Below are 8,758 nucleotides of genomic sequence, written 5' to 3'. Positions count from 1 at the left end.
AGGGCTGGGGCTGGGGTTAGGGCTGGGGCTGGGGTTAGGGCTGGGGATGGGGTTAGGGCTGGGGATGGTGTTAGGGCTGGGGGTTAGGGCTGGGGCTGGGGTTAGGGCTGGGGATGGGGTTAGGGCTGGGGATGGGGTTAGGGCTGGGGCTGGGGCTGGGGATGGGGTTAGGGCTGGGGATGGGGTTAGGGCTGGGGATGGGGTTAGGGCTGGGGCTGGGGTTAGGGCTGGGGCTGGGGTTAGGGCTGGGGATGGGGTTAGGGCTGGGGATGGTGTTAGGGCTGGGGTTAGGGCTGGGGCTGGGGTTAGGGCTGGGGATGGGGTTAGGGCTGGGGATGGGGTTAGGGCTGGGGTTAGGAGCCACTATTGTAGGCGCTGGTGTCGCCTCTACAGGCACCACATGTGTAAATGTGGGCGGAACTAATATTACTGGTGTCTGGTTATCTACTTTGGTGGGGACCACTATGCGCTGCACTAGCAGCAGCAGTGACCGTGGATTCATCATGTCTAACGGGGGACAACTCTAAAATTGGGCCTGAAGTCAGCCTGGTGATCCCTGCTCCGTTCACGGCCTGGGACAGGGAGGAGGGTACCAGTGGTTCTGAGGCTGGGGTGGCGGGGGAGGCAGCTGCTAGTTTAACCTCTGTGGAGGAGGTGGAGGGGGGGTCAAGAGGAGAGGAGGGGGTGGCAGGTGCAGCAGCTATAGATATGGAGGCAGCTGGACCCAGGTCTGCAGAGAAATCTAAAACAGCAGGCTTTAAGACTGAGGCAGCCATCACTGCTACCTCTGAGGCTGTCGTAGCCTCACCTGTCCTCAGGGCTGGAGGGGAGGCTTCACCCGGGGTTGAGGCTATAGGTAGGCCTTGATCAGCCAGTCCAGGTGTCCCCTCCAGTGCCCCTGCAGCCTCGGCCTCCGCCGTGACCAGCTCAGCATTCTTCTTCTCCATCTCAGCCATGCGGCGCTGAACCATCCCGGGCATCAGGTTGACGTAGGTCCCCATCAGACGGTGGTTGGAGCGGATCAGCTTCCCGGCACAGCTGTCTGCACAGCGCTCCTGGAGGACAGGGGGATAAACACAGGTCATTCTAAACACCGTGTCGTGGTCCTTCTGGTCCATACAGTATCAACGGCTGACATCTAACAGAACAGCTCCCACAATCTTCTTATTATCAATTTCTTTCAACCAATCATCGGTCATGTTGAGTCCCCTTCTCCATAAGCATGCTGAAAGTATGTTGTTCATTTGTTTACAGAGAAATAGCATTGCATTTGGTCAAACCATTTTTTCCAACTGTTTTCTAAGAGCTGGCAGCAAGCTGATAGGTCTGCTGTTAGAACCAATAAAAAGGCTGCTTTATCACTCTTGGGTAGCGGAATGACTTTGGCTTCCCTTCAGGCCTGAGGACTAAGACTTTCCTCTAGGCTCAGATTAAAGATATGACAGATAGGAGTGGCTATAGAGTCAGCTACCATCCTCAGTAGCTTTCCATCTAAGCTGTCAATGCCAGGAGGTTTGTCATTTTTTATCGATAACATTACATTTTTCCTCCTATCCCACACTAACTTTACAAAATTCTAACTTTTTTTTCATTATTTGTTTTTTTTATGCATGAGTACGATGGCTCACTGTTCGTTGTTGGCATTTCCTGCCCAAGTTTGCCCACCTTGCCAATGAAGTAATCATTAAAATAACTGGCACCATCAAATGGTTTTGTAATGAATATCCATCTGATTCAATGAAAGGTGGAGTTGAATGAGTCTTTCTGCCCATAATTTCATTGAAAGTACTTTTTTTCCATCATTCTTTATATCATTGATCTTGGCTTCATAATACAGTTTCTTCTTCTTCTTGTTGAGTTTAGTCACATCATTTCTCTATTTGCAGTAAGTCAGCCAGTCAGATGTACAGCCAGACTTATTAGCCACTCCTTTTGCCCGTCTCTTTCAACCAGACAGTTTTTCAATTCCTCATCAATCCATGGAGCCTTAACATTTCTAACAGTCCGTTTCTTAACAGGTGCATCTTTATCAATAATTGGCAGAAACAAGTGCAGCGTCTGGATGTTCCTTATTAATCACATCAGACCAAAACATATTTTTAACATCATCCACATAAGAGTCACAGCAAAATATGTTTTATGATCTCCTATTTACTCTTTTAGGCCCAGCTTTTGGAACTATATTGTGATCACTGCATCCAATGGGTACGGATACAGCTTCAGAACAAAGTTCTACAGTATTAGTAAAAATGTGATCAATACATGTGGATGATCTTGTTCCTGTAGTGTTTGTAAACACCCTGGTAGGTTGATTAATAACCTGAACCAGATTACAGGCATTAGTTACAGTGAGAAGCTTCCTCTTGAGAGGACAGCTTGATGAAAACCAGTCAATATTCAGGTCCCCATGAAAGTAGACCTCTGTTTACATCACATACACTATCAAGCATTTCACACATATTATTTAGATACTGACTGTTAGCACGTGGTGGCCTATAGCAACACCCCAAAAGAAAAGGTTTCAGATGTGCCAGGTGAACCTGCAACCACAACACTTCAATAAGACTTGACATAAGATATTCTCTAAGCATTACAGGGATACAGTGAGGGAAAAAAGTATTTGATCCCCTGCTGATTTTGTACGTTTGCCCACTGACAAAGACATGATCAGTGTATAATTTTAATGGTAGGTTTATTTGAACAGTGAGAGACAGAATAACAACAAAAAAATCTAGAAAAACACATGTCAAAAATGTTATAAATTGATTTGCATTTTAATGAAATAACACATATGGAATCATGTAGTAACCAAAAAAGTGTTAAACAAATCAAAAATATATTTTATATTTGAGATTCTTCAAAGTAGCCACCCTTTGCCTTGATGACAGCTTTGCACACTCTTGGCATTCTCTCAACCAGCTTCATGAGGTAGTCACCTGGAATGGCGCCTCAGGGCTCATAGAAATAGGCTACGTGGCCTGCGCTCCACGCTATGGAGTCAGAACGTTGAATGTATGAATGGTGATGAAATATCATTTAGTCTGATTAAGACGAATGTACTTATGTAACAATGGATGTGGAAATTGCCTTTTACATTGTAGAACCAGTTTATTGTAATTGCCAGTGGGGTAATCGTCTGGTCCTGGGGGCCGAGTGGTTATATTATCCAGGCCTGCCTGTTTCAGCTCCTGTTAGACAGACTCCATTTGGTTTCTCAAGGGGAGGCTCTTGCAGTCTTGCCCTCTACCAGTGTCCGTTCAGATTGGACAGGTTCAACCTGATACAGAGGCTATTTCTTTAAGCCTATTGCCCGTGGATATTTGGTCAATATACTTGTATATTTTGTATGATATAGCGCTTTCACCATTGGATCACCAAGATCTGTAAATAAATCTACACTGAGCACGTCAACCCGCCTTGCCTTCTGAGGACATCAACCCGCCTTGCCTTCTGAGGACATCAACCCGCCTTGCCTTCTGAGGACATCCACCCGCCTTGCCTTCTGAGGCGTCAACCCGCCTTGCCTTCTGAGACACACTTGCCTTCTGAGGACTCAACCGCCTTGCCTTCTGAGGCGTCAACCCGCCTTGCCTTCTGAGGACGTCAACCCGCCTTGCCTTCTGAGGACGTCAACCCGCCTTGCCTTCTGAGGACGTCAACCCGCCTTGCCTTCTGAGGACGTCAACCCGCCTTGCCTTCTGAGGACGTCAACCCGCCTTGCCTTCTGAGGACATCAACCCGCCTTGCCTTCTGAGGACGTCAACCCGCCTTGCCTTCTGAGGACGTCAACCCGCCTTGCCTTCTGAGGACGTCAACCCGCCTTGCCTTCTGAGGACGTCAACCCGCCTTGCCTTCTGAGGACATCAACCCGCCTTGCCTTCTGACCCGCCTTGCCTTCTGCTGATTTCATGCCCTTACGACTGCTACAAGGTCCCCATTTTACAATTACATGGCTAATCACAATGTGTTGTCGACTAAATAATGAAAAGGGCTGTCTGGTAGCCTCAATAAATAGACAAAGATTTGTAGTTCAACAAGTCGTTGCATGTATATATTTTGACTTGAGACTTGACCTTAGAACATTAGAATGCACGACTTGGACTTGACACGAGTCTTGACCCGTTCAACTTGGGACTCGACTTGAGACTCGGACCTTGAGACTTGGGACTTGCTTGTGACTCAAATAATATTGAATTGGTCCCACCTTGAGATCAACTAGATGATTGGTTGGTCCCTCCTCTGCCATGAAACTGATTGAGATCAATCAAATGATTGGCATGCAGACAGATGCAGTAAAACGTGAATAATGATCATTATGACAGATGATGAAGGCCTATTTTCAAATGAGGTATGAACTTGGTGATTGAGGGTATAAAAAATAGAACATTTTCTTCAGACAAGGATATGCATGTATATGTATGTATATATATATATGTAAAAAAAATATATATATATATATATAAAAATAAATAATAATAATAGTCTGAGCTGTAGAAAGAGTCCAGAGTTCCCCTTGGAAATCTGAGTTGGATGACAGTTCAAAGCTCATTTTCCAGTCGGAGCTCGTTTTTTTCAGATTTCCCAGTTGTCTTGAACGCTCTGAAGTCAGAGATTTCCCAGCTCCCAGTTGTTTTGAATGCGGCATTGAAAATGATTATGACAATGTCTCTAGACACGTAAAATGACGTATAATTACATGAAATGCGTTTATAAAAAGGCCAAACATTTTCCAGACCCTAGGCCACAACAAATGTTTCCCATGTGTGCAACTTCTGCTTTATTATAAAGGTCTTTCTTTTCTTCATCCGGTACCCCACCTCACTTTTTGTTCCGGGACCACCCGTGTGTATGTGTACAGTGCATTCGGAAAGTATTGAGACCCATTCACCTTTTCCACATTTTGTTACATTACAGCCTTATTCAAAAACTAAATAAAGCAAAAATAGGTTTTTAGAAATGTATTTACAAATAAAATAAAAACCTTATTTACATAAGAATTCAGACCCTTTGCTATGAGACTCGAAATTGAGCTCAGGTGCATCCTGTTTCCATCGATCATCCTTGAGATGTTTCTACAACTTGATTGGAGTCCACCTGTGGTAAATTCAATTGATTGGACATGATTTGGAAAGGCACAAACCTGTCTATATAAGCTCCCACAGTTGACAGTGCATGTCAGAGCAAAAACCAAGCCAGGAGGTCGAAGGAATTGTCTGTAGAGCTCCAAGACAGGATTGTGTTGAGGCACAGATCTGGGGAAGGGCACCAATTTTTTTTTTGCAGAATTGAAGGTCCCCAAGAACACAGTGGCCTCCATCATTCTTAAATGGAAGAAGTTTGGAACCACCAAGACTCTTCCTAGAGCTGGCCACCAGCCAAACTGAGCAATCGGGGGAGAAGGGCCTTGGTCAGGGAGGTGACCAAGAACCAGATTAGAGCTCTCTCAGAGTGACAGAGTTCCTCTGTGGAGATGGGAGAACCTTCCAGAAGGACAACCATATCTGCAGCACTCCACCAATCAGGCCTTTATGGCAGAGTGGCCAGACAGAAGCCACTCCTCAGTAAAAGGCACAATAGCCCTCTTGGAGTTTGGAGTTTGCCAAAAGCCACCTAAAGGATTGTAGACGTCCACAAGTCTGGTTCATCCTTGGGAGCAATTTCCAATCGCCTGAAGGTACCACGTTCATCTGTACAAACAATAGTACGTAAGTATAAACACCATGGGACCACGCAGCCGTCATACCGCTCAGGAAGGAGACGTGTTCTGTCTCCTAGAGATTAATGTACTTTGGTGCAAAAAGTGCAAATCAATCCCAGAACAACAGCAAATGACCTTGTGAAGATGCTGGAGGAAACAGGTACAAAAGTATCTATATCCACAGTAAAACAAGTCCTATATTGACATAACCTGAAAGGCCGCTCAGCAAGGAAGAAGCCACTGCTCCAAAACCGCCATAAAAAAGCCAGGCTACGGTTTGCAACTGAACATGGGGACAAAGATTGTACTTTTTGGAGAAATGTCCTCTGGTCTGATGAAACAAAAATAGAACTGTTTGGCCATAATGACCATCGTTATGTTTGGAGGAAAAAGGGGGTTGCTTGCAAGCCGAAGAACACCATCCCAACCGTGAAGCACGGGGGTGGCAGCATCATGCTGTGGGGGTGCTTTGCTGCAGGAGGGACTGGTGCACTTCACAAAATAGATGACATCATGAGGAAGGAAAATTATGTGGATATATTGAAGCAACATCTCAAGACCTCAGTCAGGAAGTTACAGCTTGGTCGCAAATGGGTCTTCCAAATGGACAATGACCCCAAGCATACTTCCAAAGTTGTGGCAAAATGGCTTAAGGACAACAAAGTCAAGGTATTGGAGTGGCCATCACAAAGCCCTGACCTCAATCCTATAGAACATTTGTGGGCAGAACTAAAAAAGCGTGTGCGAGCAAGGAGGCCTACAAACCTGACTCAGTTACACCAGCTCTGTCAGGAGGAATGGGCCAAAATTCACCCAACTTATTGTGGGAAGCTTGTGGAAGGCTAACCGAAACGTTTGACCCAAGTTAAACAATTTAAAGGCAATGCTACCAAATACTAATTGAGTGTATGTAAACTTCTGACCCACTGGGAATGTGATGAAATAAATAAAAGCTTAAATAAATAATTCTCTCTACTATTATTCTGACATTTCACATTCTTAAAATGTGTCTCCTGAGTGGGGCAGTGGTCTAAGGCACTGCATCGCAGTGCTAACTGTGCCACTAGAGATCCTGGTTCGAATCCAGGCTCTGTCGCAGCCGGCCGCGACCGGGAGACTCATGGGCAGCGCACAATTGGCCCAGCGTCGTCCAGGGTAGGGGAGGGAATGGCCGGCAGGGATGTAGCTCAGTTGATAGAGCATGGTGTTTGCAACGCCAGGGTTGTGGATTCGATTCCCATGGGGGGCCAGTATGAAAAATATATATATATATGTATTCACTAACTGTAAGTCGCTCTGGATAAGAGCGTCTGCTAAATGACGTAAATGTAAAATAAAGTGGTCATCCTACCTGACCTACGACAGGGAATTCTTACTAGGATTAAATGTCAGGAATTGTGAAAAACTGAGTTTAAATGTATTTGGCTAAGGTGTATGTAAACTTCCGACTTCAACTGTATGTATATATATTCAATAGACTACATAAGTCAGTACAAACTTTGAATGAGGAAACGATGAAGTAATTTTTATTTTTCCCTCTCACACCTAAAATAAATAGCACTACACCACTGGCTAAAGACATAGAGCCGTGTCCCCTGAGGAGTGTCATCTCTCAAACACAACCATGTAATGTCCCAGGCCATACCTCGTCCATGGTGAGACTTCTGTAGTTGAAGTTACTGGTGCATCTCCGGAAGCAGATCTCTGTCATACGGTTGTAGACCATCAGAAAGTCCCGTAGCTAAAACAACCAAAACATAGGATCAACGCATCGCATGAACACAACAAGCCTGGTCTTGGAGTCATATCATGGCTACATCTATAACGTGTCCGTTCAATAAAGCACGAATCGATGACATGGGATGAACTTACGTTTCGCATTTGTGCTTCGGGCTCCATGCTGTAACGTTATCTGTCAAATCGGCTAGTTAGCTAGCTAGCTTCCTAGCTTTGAAATGCGTTAGCGTTGAGTTGAACTGTCTTGCCAGCCTCTACGTTTGTATTGAACTGAAAAGACGCCTCCACACGATGTGCAGTTCATGTATGAATACGTAAAAACGTATAATAGTTACAATGAAGAGAACATACGACCAAAAAGAATCACATTCATATGACAGAACAGAGCAGCATGACTTTCAGGTCAGTGCTATTTGGGATTCTTAGGACGTTCCTTAGTCTTCTTCTTCTTTGATGAGGTTTAACGGCGGTTGACGTCCAATTAATGTTGCATTACCGCCACCTACTGGACTGGAGTATAACTCCCTTATACTTTGCTTGAAAAAAATAAAAAAAATACAACAAATACCCTCCCATCTAATACCACACTCACACAAAAATAATATACACTACCAGTCAAAAGTTTGGACACTCCTACTCATTCAAAGGTTTTTCTTTATTTTTTTACATTTTTTTACATTGTAGAATAATAGTGAAGACATCAAAACTATGAAATAACAAATATGGAATCATGTAGTAACCTAAAAACGTGTTAAACAAATCAAAATATATTTTATATTTGAGATTCTTCAAATAGCCACCCTCTGCCTTGATGACAGCTTTGCATACTATTGGCTCATTCTCTCAACCAGATTCATGAGGTAGTCACCTGGAATACATTTCAATGAACTGGTGTGCCTTGTTAAAAGTTCATTTGTGGAATTTATTTCCTTCTTAATGCGTTTGAGCCAATCAGTTGTGTTGTGACAAGGTAGGGGGGGTATACAGAAGATAGCCCTATTTGGTAAAAGACCAAGTCCATATTATGGCAAGAACAGCTCAAATAAGCAAAGGGAAACGACCGTCCATCATTAATTTGAGACATGAAGGTCAGTCAATACGGAAAATGTGAAGAACTTAAAAAATGTATTCAAGTGCAGTCGCAAAAACCATCAAGCACTATGATGGAACTGGCTCTTATGAGGACCGCCACAGGAAAGGAAGACCCAGAGTTACCTCTGCTGCAGAGGATAAGTTCATTAGAGTTACCAGCCTCAGAAATTGCAGCCCAAATAAGTGATTCACAGAGTTCAAGTAACAGACACATCTCAACATCAACTGTTC

At 44.3% G+C, this 8,758-nt stretch overlaps 1 protein-coding gene across 1 annotated transcript; it reads right to left on the bottom strand.

Annotated features, from left to right (window-relative positions):
• Nucleotides 1-284: 284 nt before the first annotated feature.
• On the bottom strand, nt 285-7,866 carry timm10b (translocase of inner mitochondrial membrane 10 homolog B (yeast)). Its single transcript, XM_041870949.1, has 3 exons — nt 7,571-7,866; nt 7,344-7,439; nt 285-1,055 (listed from the first exon to the last, which is right to left on the bottom strand). Exons 1-3 carry the CDS (start codon nt 7,595-7,597, stop codon nt 441-443), a joined length of 738 nt encoding a protein of 245 aa, XP_041726883.1. The 5' UTR covers nt 7,598-7,866; the 3' UTR covers nt 285-440.
• Between the last annotated feature and the right edge of the window lie 892 nt (nt 7,867-8,758).

Source organism: Coregonus clupeaformis, chromosome 34 (genome assembly GCF_020615455.1).
Source record: "Coregonus clupeaformis isolate EN_2021a chromosome 34, ASM2061545v1, whole genome shotgun sequence".
Lineage (NCBI taxonomy): Eukaryota > Metazoa > Chordata > Actinopteri > Salmoniformes > Salmonidae > Coregonus > Coregonus clupeaformis.
Note: the sequence above shows the minus strand (reverse complement) of the source record. Positions and strands in the feature narration are given on the sequence as shown.

Excerpts from the sequence above, each read along its gene's own strand:
- timm10b (XM_041870949.1), bottom strand. The coding sequence starts at position 7,597 with ATGGAGCCCGAAGCACAAATGCGAAAC. Across the intron at positions 7,440-7,570 it reads CCGAAGCACAAATGCGAAAC|CTACGGGACTTTCTGATGGT; the intron begins GTAAGTTCATCC and ends TGGTTGTTTTAG. Across the intron at positions 1,056-7,343 it reads GAAGTCTCACCATGGACGAG|GAGCGCTGTGCAGACAGCTG; the intron begins GTATGGCCTGGG and ends CCTGTCCTCCAG.